The sequence below is a fragment of the Marmota flaviventris genome, chromosome 6 (assembly GCF_047511675.1).
Source record: "Marmota flaviventris isolate mMarFla1 chromosome 6, mMarFla1.hap1, whole genome shotgun sequence".
NCBI lineage: Eukaryota > Metazoa > Chordata > Mammalia > Rodentia > Sciuridae > Marmota > Marmota flaviventris.
This window is the reverse complement of record NC_092503.1, coordinates 11,847,501-11,864,323: the sequence shown is the minus strand read 5'-3', so window position 1 is coordinate 11,864,323 and position 16,823 is coordinate 11,847,501. Positions and strand designations below refer to the sequence as shown.

Here is a 16,823-nt window from a genome sequence, read left to right as displayed (position 1 = left end):
TGGGCAACACAATGGGATCCCCATCTCTATAAAAGAGAAGAATGTGGAATTTCATTTATAGCTATTGAAATCTCTGATTTGAAACAAATACTTTTTCTTTTACTGTTTTATTTTTGGTCTTTTTTTTCTCCTATGTAGGTTTCATGCCCCCTCCAGTTCCCCCGCCTGTTGTACCACCCCCTGCAATTCCACCAGTAGTACCAACATGTGAGTTTTCTACTTAGAATTTTCTTTATTTCCATTAGTATTAAGTGTATTGGTTGTAATTCCTGTGAATTTATTTTTTTAATGAAAGTTTTCAAACAAATGTATTTGTTAGATGATTTCTAAAAATTAACAGTATTATGGCAATTTTTATATTTGCTCAGTTGTCCCAAAGTGTTTTTCTGTAATTGAGTTTAGTAGTCAGAAAGTCAAAATTCAAAGAAGATCCCCCCATCATATTTGTGGTTTTTGTTTGCTTTATTAAATGTCTTAATCTAGAGCAGATTCACCTAAACTCTCCTTCCATTTCATTATTCTTCATGACATGTTGAAGAAACAGTTCAGTTTTTATATATATACAAGATCCCAAATAATGGATTAGAATTTTTGCATCTTTGTGGTATTAAATTTTTTCCTGTGTCTCTACATTTCTTATGCAAAGGAAGTGAGCACTAAAGATTTAGATCCTAGTTTAGCTTTTTTCACAAATGCCAAATGCCTTAAACTTGGCATGACATCACATCAGAAGTCATGTAGCATCTTATCTTTTTACCTTGTGGTTTACTTTGTTTTTTAGAGCAGTTTTAGGTTCATGGTAAAATTGAGCCAAAGGTACAGAAATTTCCTATATACTCGCACTCTTGACATGCCTAGCCTCTCCAGAATGGTGTATAGTTATGCTGATGAACCCACATTGAGACATGATTACAGAAAAAGTTCATAGTTTACATTAGGGTTAGCCTTTGGTGTATTTTCCACTTTTAATGATGTTATGATGGATCAGAACATTCAGGTAGTGGAACTTGGTCATTTGAAACATTTCCCTTCAAGTTTTTATATGATGGTTTCATCCATTAGCCATTGTTGCTTGAATTATTTGCCATTAATTGCAAAGTTGTATCTTTTAAAATCTAGAATTCCTTCTACATTCCTTAACTAGAGTTTTTTTAATTTAAAGAAAAAACAAATTATTTCTCATCAGCTAATGGTACTTGTTTAGTCTGGGCAGGAAAGTCAGGGTAGATGTGAAATCTTTAATTTCTATCTTTCAGTATGATGTTTTAGTTCTAGGGAGCATTCCTGTGATAACCAATAACTGAGGCAGGGAGGATTTCTTATATCTCTCCTCTTCCTCTCCCTTGTCCTCCCTTCTTCCTTTTTTTTTTTTTTTTTTTTTGATTGCTTTCTCAGTGTTTATGGATTAAAAGACTTTCTTCCAATCACTTGCATTTATTGTTCTTCATGAAGTTCAGATTGCTTCATCTTTGAACAATTTGGAGAACCTATGTGTTGCTTCTTTGTTAGGTTGATTGCATTAGTTTTTCAAGGCTTCTTAGCCTTTTTTTGGCCCATTGTGTCCCTGACTGATTTTGTGTTTTTCCTGCTCTAGTTCAAGAATCCATCATTTCTCCAAATGGGATATAGTATTTAGAGGTCACAATTGGGGTATAAGATTTTCATTTTGCTTTTGCGATTTCTTTGGGCATAGGAATTTTCAGTATATAAAACTAGACAATACATGTTTTGAAAAGGAAAAAAAAATATGAACATACACTGTAAAACAAATTTGACTTTATAGAACTTTTTTTTACTTAGCTACTTTGATTTTTAAATTTATATTCTACTGAAAACATTAATTTGATTACTTATTTTCATTCTTATAATTAAAACCTGCACACCCAATACACAGTAGTTTTTTGTGAAAAGGCCAGTATTAGTGCTAACAAGCATTCTGGATGAAACTTAACATTTCTCCACTGATATCTTTATCCTCAGAATATGTATTTATTGAAAATGTATGATCAAGTTGCCCTTAACCTTCAGTCACCTGAAAACATAATTTGCTCTTTGTAGTAGTGGCACCAGCTTCATGTGTGAATTTTTCATTTTTTTGACATTTTCATAGAATAGGCACCCCAGCCTACCTGGTTTTCTTTACTAGAATAAACATTTCAAAAGGAAAACAAGAACTGAAATGTAAATCATTACAGACATTTATTACCTTTAATTCCTTAGTCTTTTTTCCTATTTTTGGACATTTCAGAAATGTTAAATATGCACTTTTATTCATTTTTATTGCTTTCGTGTGTTTTCCCTGTAGCTATTCTTTAATCTTCTAAACAAACCTTTAGTAATTTGGGTCAAGCTTATGTCAAAAATTAGACCTGAAAAGGCCCATATTACAAGAGAATATATATGCTAAATAGAGATCTTAACTTTGGATATCTAATGCATTTTCTTAATATTCTTTTTTGTTTGTTCTTGTGTATACATGACAATAGAGTGTATTTTGTCATACTATACCTACATGGAGTATAACTTCCCATTTTTGTGGTTGTACATGATGTTGAGTTTCACCTGTCTTGTATTCATATATAAACATAGGAATGTTCTGTCCCGTTCATTCTACTGTCTTCCCTAGTCCCATTACCCTCTCTTCCCTTCATTTCCTTTTGTCTAATCCAGTATTTTCTTAGGATTCTTTTTTTTTTTTTTAAAGAGAGAGTGGGGGGGGGGGAGAGAGAGAGAGAATTTTTTAATATTTTATTTTTTAATTCTCGGCGGACACAACATCTTTGTATGTGGTGCTGAGGATCGAACCTGGGCCGCACACATGCCAGGCGAGCGTGCTACCACTTGAGCCACATCCCCAGCCCCTTCTTAGGATTCTTAAATGAATTCTTCTTTTAGTGTTTAGGCCACATTAGAATCTTTCCTTTTTAATATTCTTGGTTAATTAGGAATAATTATTTATTTCAGAAAATTAGACTAAGTGTTCAGAAGTTATTTCTGAATTCATACAAATTACGCTAGATCCTGCCTCCTAATTATTCCTAGTTTATTAGTTTGGAAAATCAGGAATTGATTAATAGAAAGAAGTTCTGGTGTGCTCCAGATTGCTTGCACACTCTGTCTCATTTTTAATACTTCCTGTTGCCTGATCATAGGGGTTTTAATCTGTATTTTACTGCTCTCTTATGTGCTAACAGTTTGTCCTGGTAACTCTAGAGTCAAATGTGAGGAAAAATATTTCCTAAGATCTCCAAATATGATTTGAAAATCATAGTTGTGTAATTAACATTCCTCTAGTTCTGCTTTTTAACATATAGATGACGTTTGGTCTTGAGAATTGTTCTATCAGTTCTTTAAAACATGGTTTCAATAGCTTTGTATTTGTAGTCCATCTCATCTGTATTTCTAATTTCATTTGAAAAAAGGTAGTGAATGTAAGAATGTACCTTGTAGGTTCAAGGAGAATGGGCAGATTTTCATTCTGATGCTAATCATTTAGTCTGTGCTAATCATTTCTGTATATTTTGCTTTTCTGGCTAGTGTCTTTGGAAAAGTAATTTTTTGTATTTCTGGAATTTTCTTTAGTCCTGGTTCTTGCTTTACTAAACACTTCTGTTAAAAAAAATACTTCTTATACCTGTTGGTGTTCCCTATTTTTAAAAGTAAAGTTTTGTAAATATGCCTTAGTCTCTTCATGATAACTTATTGGTCCTTTTGAGCATTATTTATTATATAATGTCCTTAGTAATAAAGATGCCATAAAGTGAATCATTCAAGCAGCCAGAAAATATGAATTCATTAGCTAATAAATCTGAGATACATTTTTCTCTCTTTAAACAGCCTTAGTGCAACCGCCACTGTCCATGACCCCTGAAGCTGTGAAGGATGTTGGATTTGGTAGTCTTGTTTTACCAGGTGGTCCAGTTGCCAGCAGTCTTGCTACTTCTGCTCTACCAGCTGGAAATGTTTTTAATCCTCCACCTAAACAAGCAGAGCCTGAAGAAAAAGTACCTCATCTTTTAGAACACCAGATTTCTTCTGGTGAAAACAGCAGATCAGGTAAAAAATAAATAAAATAAATCTCTAGAAATGCTATTAAATCTCATAGCATTTCTTTATGTATTGATATTTAATTCTGGGGTGGCATGCATTTGCACAGATGTTGAAATATTGTAATTTTCAGAGAGAGAGAGAGACATCACTATACCTAGCGACTTTGATTTTTTAAATGACATTTTACTCAGAATAATGTAGATTTCGGTTCCCTTGCACCTTTTTGGCCTGCCTCAGTGGATTATTATGAAAATAAAGCTGCACAGAACCTGTATGTTTATAAGAAAATGAAATGAGCAAGTATTAGGTATGAATAACTTCTACCAGTCCTAGATATTATCCAGTTAGATCTGGATGATAAATACGGTGTTTGAAAGCATTTAAGTTCTTTTGTTATGGCCCTGCTATTGGTATATTAAAAATTATGTTTTAAAAAGGCTTTCCATTAAAGGTAAGTGAATCAGTGTAAAGTTTTATAGAACAGTCCCACTTAAGTTTTAATATTTAAATTTCACTTTGTATAATTTTAATAATTAAAAAAAATTTTAATATGTATTTTTTAGTTGTAGTTGGACACAATACCTTTATTTATTTTTATGTGGTACTAAGGATTGAACTCAGGGCCTTGCACGTGCTAGGCGAGCTCTCTACCTCTAAGCCAAAACCCCAGCCCCAATTTTAATAATTTAAACTCAATTTTTATTTAGTGTTTAGTATAGCTTGATTTTTGTGGATACAAATAACTGATTAACTCCAGCTAATTACTGGAAATTATAGCATTAATAATTTATAAGTGAAGTTTCCTTTTCATGCCAGAATAACTATTATTTTGAATTATTTCTCTTCTTTCCGCTTTTAGTGATTCCGAATGATATTTCAAGTAATGCTGCAATTTTAGGAGCACAGCCGCCTAATGTGACAAGCAATTCTGGAATTTTGGGAGTCCAAAGACCAAATGTATCAAGTAACTCTGAAATTCTTGGAGTCCGACCATCTAATATTTCCAGTAGTTCTGGGATTATTGGAGCTCAACCACCAAATATTCTAAATAACTCTGGAATTTTGGGAATACAGCCACCGAATGTGTCAAATAGTTCTGGACTTTTGGGAGTGCTACCCCCAAATATGCCGAATAATTCTGGACTTGTAGGAGTACAGCCACCAAATGTCACAAACACTTCTGGACTTTTGGGAACACAGCCACCTGCTGGACCTCAAAATTTACCCCCTTTAAATATCCCAAGTCAAAGGATGCCTGCAATGCCAATATTAGACATTCGTCCAGGACTAATACCACAGGCCCCTGGACCAAGATTCCCTTTAATACAACCTGGAATTCCACCCCAACGTGGAATCCCTCCCCCATCGGTACTTGATTCAGCTCTTCATCCACCACCCCGTGGACCTTTTCCTCCAGGAGATATTTTTAGTCAGCCAGAAAGACCTTTTCTAGCTCCTGGAAGACAAAGTGTAGAAAATGTTATTAACCCAGAAAAAAGGATACCGCTTGGGAGTGATAACATTCAACAGGAAGGAGATAGAGATTACCGGTTTCCTCCCATAGAAACCAGGGAGAGCATTAGTAGACCTCCCCCAGTGGATGTTAGGGATGTGGTTGGGCGGCCTATAGATCCAAGAGAAGGTCCTGGAAGGCCTCCATTAGACGGTAGGGATCATTTTGGAAGACCTCCTGTAGATATCAGAGAGAATCTTGTGAGGCCAGGTATAGATCATCTTGGTCGAAGAGACCACTTTGGCTTTACTCCAGAGAAGCCCTGGGGGCATAGAGGAGATTTTGATGAGAGAGAGCACCGGGTTCTCCCTGTCTATGGTGGTCCAAAAGGATTACATGATGAAAGAGGTAGATTTCGGGCTGGAAGCTACCGATTTGATCCTAGAAGTGGTCCTTGGAACAGAGGATTTGGACAAGAAGTTCACAGAGATTTTGATGACCGCAGAAGACCCTGGGAAAGGCAGAGGGATAGGGATGACAGAGATTTTGATTTCTGCAGAGAAATGAATGGAAATCGTCTTGGACGAGATAGAATTCAAAACACTTGGGTCCCCCCTCCTCACGCTCGGGTTTTTGATTATTTTGAAGGGGCCACTTCTCAACGAAAAGGTGATAATGTGCCTCAGGTTAATGGTGAAAATACAGAGAGACATGCTCAACCACCGCCTTTACCAGTACAGAATGATCCTGAACTTTATGAAAAACTGACGTCTTCAAGTGACATAAACAAGGAGAAGAGTGACACAGTTGCTGATATAGAAAGTGAACCAGTGGTGGTAGAAAGCACAGAAACTGAGGGGACATAATCATCACTCAGTAGGTAAAAGATACCTTTTGTAAAGTTGTCATCTCTCTGTAATAGATTAATGGCTGACTGGACCATAGTTGTTCACTTTTGTCTGCCAGAATTAAGTTAATCTGATGTTCATGTTCACCTTTCTCTTAAAATAATTGTACAACTGACTTGTATAGACATTGTTCTTAATATGAACATGATAGGTAAACTTTTTTTTTATTTTTCTGATAAAATATAAATGTTGCCCCAGATTCTTTTAACGTCAAGGAAACGAATAACAGCTTGTCAGAGACTTCCTATGGAAGAAAGAATTTTTTAGATACTATCAGTAGGTTGGATATGGTAATAGATATATTTCAAAATAGCAAGTGGTGGTATATCTTATCCATATCTCTAGGCTGCTGCAGCATTTTAAGGTAGTAGACAAAGCTGTGATATTTTATGCAAAGACTGGCTCTAGATATTTGAGGAGCATACTACAGAGATTTTAAAAAGTGATTTTGTAAAATCTACACTATGGTCTCTGTTACTCCAAAGTAAGTGTGTGTGATTTGTTCCTCATACTGCAGTGAGTAAAAGAAAAAAAAAAAAAAAAGAAGTAAACAACAACATAAATATTAAAGTACGTTTCAATGTTGGGTGAATTTTGTTTTTAGATGCCAATAAAACTTATTTGTTTGATAACAGTGTTCTAGGAATTGTATTTTTTTAACCTACAAATTCTTAAGACTCTGAATCATTAGAAGCATGTGCTTAGTTGTGAAAATTTTCTATTATTCTTATAACAACACAAAGAACTGTGTGGTAGAAAAAGCATTTACTTTGTTATTAAAATCATGCAGTCTCATAGTATGTATGCAACATCCGTGTATGTTTACTGTGTAAGTCATAGTTTTTTTCTTTTTCTCTGTATGTTGGTCTTCATGTACATACAGAGAAAGTGAAGAAGAGTTTAGGTAATGAAATGTTCTTTAAAATCTGATAGAAAATTGGAAAAGTTTGGCAAATTTGCTCATAGTTACAGCTTATTGTTTTTAGTCTTTGTGAAGATAAAATAAGAAGTATTATAAAGAAATACAGTGGCAGGGTGGCAGTTCTTTTTTAACATAGCTAAGTGAAGCCAGATTTAGCTTGGAGCCATATTTCACATAAATGCTTGCATTGCTTTGTTTCACACTGTATTTGGTATTCTGCATAGTTTAGTAGTAGCACTAAAGACTTTCTTAATTCATGTGCCTGACATGAATTACTTAATTGAACAAAATATATATATATATATATATATATAGAGAGAGAGAGAGAGAGAGAGAGAGAGAGAGATAGATATAGTGGTGTTGGTGGACTTTTAAGATACTAATTTGTATACCAAGAACAAAGTGTCCATCATATGTTTGGTAGGCTCTGGTTAACACTTTTGGGATTAGCTTCCCAGGTAAACTGAACAGGAGAAAAATTTGGGGTTGGTTTCCTGTTTGGTTTTGCTTTTATGTTTCATTTATTTGCTGTTTATATTCTTTTGGGTTTTGCATATACAGTATATACATATTAAAAACCCCTTTGATGTTTTTTAGTTTTTAATGGAAGGCTTTCATTTGGTTCTATGAATAGTCATTTTCTTTGCTGTGCATTTTGAACAACTCACTATTTGCTTATCAAAAGTACTTAAGATATGTTTGTCAAGCCTTCAAAAATGATAGAGCACACCAGCCATTAAAATTGGATTGGTTTTCCTTACCTCTGATCATCTAGAGATGCATAAGATAACTTTAAGATTTCTGGCCAAAAATAAAATCTCTTTTTTACAAGGTGTTTTGACTACAGATAGTACATTATCTATTTTACTTTCTGAAAAAGTAGGTGAGAGCAGAAATGTTTAAATACTGTTTACTTTGTTTATTTCCATGGTAATTAAGTGAATAATTTGGAGTTAGTTTGAGATAATTTTCTTAGGGTAGTGAGGAAGAACTACGACATTGGTGCAAAGTTTTAATGTTAGAAAACATTGGCCTGGTCCTTAAGGAAATAATATTGAGTGGAATTTCTTTTCAACTACTTTAGTTGCATTTACCATGACTAAAATTAAGTGACATTGAGTTGAATTAAGTAATTATGAAAAATGTGAAGCTTCCTAGTGTTTATGGATCCCAGACTTTTCATCACTGTTACACCTCCATGTGGGAACTTGAAAACAAAATAAGTTCAAGTGTTAAGCTGGTTTGAAGGTTCTGAAGGTGAAAGTTACCTAATCAGTTGGCAGTACTATATCTTGAAACCAACCTAGGAAATGTTTGAAAATGCTCTTTTTAAATAGCTAGAAGGAAATTATGATCTGCTTCTTTTGCTCACAGTTCTTTCACAGGAATGCTAACTATTAGAAGTATGTTAGGAGTAACATAGCTGTTTTAATAACAGTGGTTTCAGGTGCTGCAGGAAGTAACTACTTTAGACCCTGAATTATGTAGTGGTGGTTTGTTCTGTGCTGGGGATGAGACTAGGGTTTGTGCCTGCTAACCTTGCATTCTAGCACTGAGCAACGCCCCTAGCCCCACATAGCATTTTAATATGTGACATGTTAGAGTGATGTGACTTTGTCAGTATTAGTAAACCAAGTCAGTAGTTCTAAAATATTTTAATGTCTCTAAACATTTCGTTAAACATGGGCTTCTCTACTTAGCTTAAATGTATATACTGTATTTGATCTTTCATACTGTAAATAGAAATAGCAGTGTTGTCTTTATCTGCATCATATTATGGGTACATGCTCTGTTCTAATTTTGTTTCAATATGGGGGTGGAGAAATACTTTGAAAGATAGAAGTAGTATGAAATTATTCCTTTAAAACTTTGAAAGTGGCCTGATATATTTCATTGATAAAATCTATTTATTATTTAAGCGATTGTATTCTTACCAAAGCAGTGAATTTAGTCACTTCATTAAATTTGCCATTTTTACTTTTATATAAAAGGTTATATTTTATAGAACCACACATTTAGAACTTTTTTGAGGGCAGTGGTTTTACATTTAAAAAGAAGCTACCTTTTTTAATTTGGAAAAGTGTTTTGTATTTCATTGGAAGCACCATTTAGAAACAGAAATTGCTTTTGATAAGACATGCCAGTAGTTGTAAAATACATCACTAATTCAAAGATGTTGAAGTGTAAAAGGAATGATGGTATCAAATAAATCTAATTTATTATTGAAATAGACATTCAGTTTAGTGAGAATGTATGAGTATTACTATTATTAAATGAATTTGGGTAAATTTCCTACCCATTTAAACTTTCATACGCTCATCCGTACTATTAAGTGATTTAGAGAATATTTTAGTGTTTTTCCTCACTGCATGTATTTTAGATGGGTACAGCCTTGAATGACAGGAAATTTTATATTCAATTAAAACTAATTGGATATACCTTGTGTGCCTTCATATTAGTAGAGTAGTATTTATTGGGTGCTATATTAAAAGTGTTTTAATTGACTTTCAAAGAAAAAAGACTAACATTTTTCTCTTTTTAAATATTTTATCTGCCTATTACAGAAAGGAGAACAAGTACCCATTCACTGTTAAGATAGGAAAAATAAAACATTGAATTATCTTTTGTTTTTAAAAGGACACAATACTTTTATTTAGTTTTTATGTGACACTGAGGATTGAACCCAGTGCTTCACATGTGCTAGGCAAGTGCTCTACCACTGAGCCACAACCCAGTCCTTGAATTATATTAAGTAATCATAGTTCCTACAGTGTGGCAGAGAATTACAAATGTTTCCTTAATTGTTACTGCCGTGGTTTTATATAAAGTATCTTTTAAACTAAAGTTGTAGGAACTAAAATTTTCATTTTTCACTTCTAAAGTAAAAAGATTTGGTTATTGTCATTTTTAATACAAAAAATGATACTTTGATCCAACGAAACTGCTGAAGCTAGAAAAAGATAGCTTTCTTTTGGTACATGTAGGGGTCATACTTTAAGTAAGGACACTCATATTGAAAGCAGTTTGAAGTGGGCTTTCTCTGTGATTTTCAAAGTATGACAGACTCATTTGTGGAATTTTTTGAATATTGGGCAGAGGCCAGTTATCACAGACTTATAATACAGATTCTTCTGTGGTAACATTACAAATATAAATTATATACATATGCACATTTTCAGGGTGTATTTTTTTAAGCTCACCACATACTGCCATTTTAGATATATTAAAATAAGTAAATATTTATTATATCATACACTTAAGATTCTAAAAAATTTTTTAAATTAAAATATTTTGGTTATATAGAATTATTTTTGTGTTAACAGTTAATTGTGGCAATTGATGTTGACAGGTCACTTATAGATGGTTAGAATTTAAACATTAATGAACTACTATATCAAGAAGAGGAAGGAAACTTATGAGATAGGTTTGTACGAAGTGCTTTTTTGACTCAAGTGGACCTGTTTCATAGGATACCTCAGAGAAAGTTTTGATTAGAAGTAAAAACAAGTTTGGGGGCAAAATTGTGAGAGTTAAGATTTATCAGGGACCAAGAAGTTGTATTATTAATTAGACTACTTCAGTGTAAGTTGCATATCAAAAACTAATGCAAATCAGGTTGTTAGTTGGTGTGGAAGATTTGCTCATTTTTCTTCCCTCCACTTAATTCCCTCCCTTTCATCAAGCTCTTCATCCCTTGTAGACACTTAAGATTACTCTGCCTTGTTGTAAAAATTATTCAAGATACAGAACAAAAGACTGTATATGCATGTGTGCATGTGTAGTATATAAACAAAGAGAAAGGTGCTAGTGGACTAACTTTTTATTGTATTAAAGATGTTAGATGCTTCAGATAGTAAATTGAGAGTACTTTTGCATGAAGCTTAATAGATAGTTAAAATTGAGTGTACAGTTGTCTCTTGTGTTCACAGGGAATTGATCCCAGGACAGTGCCTTCAGATACCAAAATCTGCAGATTCCCAGTCTCTTATATAAAATGGCATAATATTTGCATACCGTCTTTGCATATCCTCCCATAGTCTTTAAGTCATTTCTAGATTACTTCTAATACCTAACACAACATAAATGCTGGGTATTTAGTTATTATACCTGAAGTTGTTTGAATCTGCACATGTGGGACCTGTGGATACAGAATGCTGATTGTAACACTTGTAACACTTTCTTCGTTCTTTGTCTCTTCATTCCCCCACCTATCACTTTTGTTTTGCTGTCTTTCTCAGAATTAGGCTCCAAATCCTAATTATAGCACTCAGTGCTCCTTTTTGATTAATCATTATAGGCAGAGATCAATTAATTTGTTAATTACATTGAAAATAGTTTGCTGGTCCTTTACTGGGTGATTTTTAAGGTTATTTCCAGCATTTAAATACCTTGAGCTTATGAAATAAATTTTCTCTTCTGTAAATGACCAGTTGAAGAAAATTAAGGGAAACAGAAAGAAAAAAAAATAAATAACAATATTGGAAGAGTTAAGATAAGAAGCCTTTTTTTGCCCTTGGTTTTTTTAAAACTAGCTTTAGCAATTGCTAGCTATATGTCTTTGGATAAGTTTCCAAACACTAATCGTTATTTTTTAATAGCTAGTCTGTAGAGTCACAATTTTTATTAGTAAAGATAATAGTAGCTAATATTTAGTCAACATACACTATATGACAGGAACTGGGATAATTGTTTTATTTATCTAATAATACTCATGACCATACTGTGAGGTAGTTATTATTTTAAGATCATTTTACTTAAGAGAAATCTAAGTTCCAGATTTAAGTAACTTCCCAAAGTCTTATAACTTGTAAATATTCAAGTACAGCTTGAAACCCTCTTGTACCAGATTCAGAAACTAGAGTATACCACCTCACAAAGTGCCTGACATGTGGCTGAGGCTTGCCACATAGTAGTTCCACAGAAAAATATAAACAGCCCACCCAGGCTTATCCTTACAAATTTATGGCTGCATTGAAACACTGAAGTTCTGTTTTCATTGTCATAGGTGTGCATCATGTTATCTTTCCTATCATGAAATACTCATGCTAGATTCTATTTTCATGATTTTTTTAATGTTATGCCATACCATCATATTTTGAACTTTCTCAGTAACTATTTTGGAGGTATGTTTATGTCGACTCATGTTCGTAAGGTTTCATTTTGAAAACACTTTCCCACAAATTAAATAAAATTTCAAAACCCTTCTTTTGCCCTTTGAAATGCTTTGTGAAGCATTAGTGGTTGCTTGCAGATGTATATTTCAGAATGTGCTTTAGGTGTCTGTTTTATAAAATTTAACATATGTTGTCTGTATAACTAAAACTTAGTGCTTTCTTGTGCATAAAACTACGTTAGGAGTACTCCATTGACTTCAATTAAATGTGTGAAGTTACCTTTATCTATAGCATTTAATGTTGGTGTTTTCTGCCATGAGTTTGCAGTTGTTTTACCTTATTAGAATATATAATTTGGTTTTAGGTTTTATTTTTCTTTAAGTCATTAAACTAGATTTATATAAGTTATAATCCAAAGCATGTCATGGTGCTGGCCTTCGATGCCTTGAGCTAATGATTCTAAACATTGTGGCCATGTCACTACCCAGTGTACACCTCAGGGGGACATGCTTATTAAATTTATGGATAAACTTGATATTTCTGCTAATCTTGTCAAAGTTTATTATTTGCTTGTTATATAAAATAAAATGTTGGATAATAAGTGTACTCATGATGAAAAAATACTTCAAGTATTTGTTTACAATCAGAATACTTGTATTAAAATAATTTTGGAAGTATAAAGGGTAGCTGCTATTTAAGAATAGACCTTCCCTGCTGTGGTTAATTGCTCTCAGCCCATTAGATAGTAGAGGGTAGAATTTAATACATCACTGTGGTTAGACTGAGGTAAGGACTCATTGTTTTTCAGTGGCAAAAACATCAAGAGCCCTATCTAGGACAGTATTTTTAAGAAAGCTTATTTAATAATATTTTAATTGTAGCCTTTTTTTTTTTTTTAATATATTACTTTCTGAATTGCTAGCCCAGCAGTCCATGAGAAGGGTTTGAGGAGAGACCAACATTTTAAACTCTTTGTAGCAGGCATTCTGCATAATTCCTTGCTTTTCAGAAAACCTCTTTGGTAGGCTTTGCTGTCTCTTCTTTACAGATGAAGAAGCAAACTCAGAGGTGTCCGTGATCACACAGCTCTTGATTTGCACAGGGGCTCTGATCGAGGTTTTTCTGACTTCAGAGCTATGCTTTACTTGAGATGCTCTTTCAGGAAGGTAGATGTTAATGTATGATCTGTTCGATTACTATCTTGGGAATGCTGAAACAGCACAAAAAATTGGGTAGCTTAACACAACAGGAATTTATTCTCTCTAGAGACTTAGGAATCCGAAATCAAGGTGTCAGCTGAGCCCTGCTCTCTCTGAAGGCTGTAGAGAAGAATCCTTCCTTGCCTCTTCCAAACTTCCGGCTGCTGTCAACCAACCTTGGTGTCATAGATAAACCACTCCAGCATCTGCCTTCATCGTCATTTGGCCGTCTTTCTTCGCTTGCCTTCTTCATCTTTCCTCCGTGCATGTCTGTGTCCAAGTTTTCCTCTTCTAAGAGGCTATCGGTTATATTGAGTTAAAAGCCCATCCTAGTTAACTAATTGTATCTACAACAACCGTGTTTCTAAATAAAACATGCATTCTGAGGTACTGGGAGTAAGGACTTCTACTTATATTTTGAGAGGACACAGCCACCCATAATAACCTATGAATAAACGGTATAACCGTCTTAGGATCTGAATAAATTGACCTGAACATCTTCAAACAGAGTGGAAGGAGGAGGTACATTTTAGAATGACAAAGCTACATCTTTTATAGAGCTTCAGTTTTAAATTAGTTTTGGTGTTACAACAACCAAATTTAAATTCAAAAAATAAAATCATAAACCATGAGACATAATAGGCAGCACTGCCTACTTCTTAGATGAATTTGTGATGTCTGTACTTTGATGTTTTTTTATGAATACTTTTTTTCAAAGGAAATCCAGTATATTCATGTTATATAAAGTAAATCTGGTTAATGCGAGTTAATCTTCCATTAAAAAGTACATGAGCCAGGGGTGTAGCTCAGGGCCAGAGTACTTGCCTAACATGCAAATTCAGTCCCCAGCCCCACCACCAAAAAAAGAAAAAAATGCTGGTGCATAAAGCTGGATGTTTCTAAGACTTCATTCAATCCAGCTGCTCTGAAAATGTGTGGTGCTGGGTCTCTCCATTTTACTTCTGTATGTCATGATTTTGAAAAAAACTGACAATCCTGGCACAGTGACATATGCCTGTAATTTCAGCAAGGCTGAGGCAGAAGGAACTCAAGTTTGAGGCCAGGCTCAGCAGTTTAGCACCCTATTTAAATAAAAGGCTGGGGACAGTGCAAGTAGCTGAGTGCCCTGCGTTCAATCCCCTGGACCACAAACAACAAAAACAATGTCAGTATTTTCAGTTTTTTCTGATCCTTAAAAGATCCTCTTTAGAGTTACATAGGGATCACTTTGATATTCCATTGGTGTATCACAGAAGAGTTTTTTGTTTACCAAACAGATTTTTCAATGTTTTATGTGTGTATAACCTTAATACATTTATTTATTTTTCATAGAATTTACTAGCAAAATCTAATGAAGTAAAAACAGCTTTGTGTCTGACTGAAATCCAAGATATATGTGTTCTTCCTATAGGTCTTTAATAACACCTATAACTTTTATAGTAATTTGAATTGAGATTTCTCCTGGGTATTTGAAGAGCACTGTACCTACGCACAGTGCTTGGCACATAGTACCATATAGGTGTCTATTATGGCCAGTAAAGACATTGAGAATGTGCAAGTCATATTAGTGTCCTGTATTAGTTGCAAATAATTAAGGTGCAGATCTTGAATATTAGAACCCAAAGTATGTTGAGCGGGGGTGGAGTTACAGGTTTCTACAAGCTTTCTGTACCTTTGAAACAGTTACAGTTGTGGGCAGGGCATCCTACTCTCCCAAGTGGTGGACTATCATGGAGAGACTGCTGAGATCTCATTGCAGAAAGAGTGATGAGAAAACTTCCTTTGGTTAATTGTTTAAATGTGTGTAGAAAGTAACAATTTAGTGGGTTAAATAGTTGGTTTTTTTTTTTTTTTTTTTTTAATTGTTGTTGTTTTGGGTACTGGGGATTAAACCCAGGGTGCTTACCCACTAAGCCACATCCCCAGCCTTTTTTTTTTTCTCGCTAAGTTGCTTAGGGCTTCACCAAATTCCTGAGGTTGAAATTCCTGAGGTTTGCTTTGAACTCAATCCTCCTGCCTCAGCCTCCCGAATCACTGGGATTGTAGGTGTATGCCACTGATGGTTTTTTTTATGAATGAAATAGAAAATAAAGATTTTCAAGTATGCTTTTTTCCATGGGACTTGACTGATTATTTTTTTTAAAAAGAGACTTTTCCCATAATTATATTAATGCTGAAGTTGTTAATCACTGAAATAAAATAACCACTTCCTTAAATTACCTCTGACTCAATCTATTGTATGGAAACCACATTAAGAGAAATCATTTAGAAGTGTTTTCATTGCCTCCTCTTACCATACAGAGATATTGAAAAGCATATTTAGAGCCAGTTTATCCCAAAGTAAATTTTTCAGAAAACTTTGTAGATTTTTCATTTCTTTATGATTGTTCTTGAATATTCACAGGAATCATAGTAAAGATCTTGGCCCTACTGGAAGTCACAAAATCCCACAATAGTGATCACTGTCTGTACTTTTAATTATTTTATCAGAGCTTTATAAAAAGAAAAACAGCTGGATTCTTCTGGGTAGGGGATAATGTAAAAATGTTATCTTCAGATATTAAGTCAAATTTGAAGTGGAGCAGTCCCTTAAAGAACTGCTACAGGCTCTAATTTTTCTTTGCTACATTGGTTGTTTTAAGTTTATATGTTGGAATAAAGCTATAGATGGAGGACTAAATGGAAAGAATTAAATGCATAATTTACCTGCTCAGAATTCATAATTCAAAACCTTTATACTCTGGGCAAGGAAAATCAGTAATGAACAGTTTAATCAGTGTAGAGTGAGAGGAATTTCTTAGAATCAGTTTTCAAAGGGCTCACTTATTCCCCAAACAATTGTTTGGCTGATGGTTAGAGAAAGGTATATGGGAATGTTCATGAATTAAGAGACAGCTCTGATGGAGGATCTTCTGTGGCAAAACTGACAAACTATGGGAGTGAAGACTAGCTTTTTAGGCTCAGCCACAGTGGCACATGCCTGTTATCTCAGCAGTACTCTAGTGATCCAAAGGTTGTGGACAAGTTTGGCCCGGGTTCTTATCTAAACCTCCATACATCAGAAGTGATTTTATTAGTATAACCAGGTCTTGTACAATTATGATTTCTAGTTCTAGAAGATTGAATGAGATAACACTTGTGATTAAGTCCTTTCAGGTAGTTTTGTTGTTGTTGTTT

The 16,823-nt window shown here is 34.1% G+C and overlaps 1 protein-coding gene across 5 annotated transcripts in view; it reads left to right on the top strand.

The window, feature by feature from the left end:
• Scaf8 (SR-related CTD associated factor 8) overlaps positions 1-16,823 on the top strand; it is a 189,958-nt gene that overhangs the window by 80,125 nt on the left and 93,010 nt on the right. For all 5 annotated transcript variants that reach the window (XR_011707688.1, XR_011707689.1, XR_011707690.1 and 2 more), the window contains 3 exons: positions 139-207; positions 3,838-4,056; positions 4,910-6,383. Coding sequence is in view for 2 of the 5 variants with exons in the window: in XM_027939433.2 (XP_027795234.1) it covers positions 139-207; positions 3,838-4,056; positions 4,910-6,369 (1,748 nt within the window). In the remaining 3 variants the exon portion in view is untranslated. The remainder of the gene's footprint in view (positions 1-138; positions 208-3,837; positions 4,057-4,909; positions 6,384-16,823) is intronic.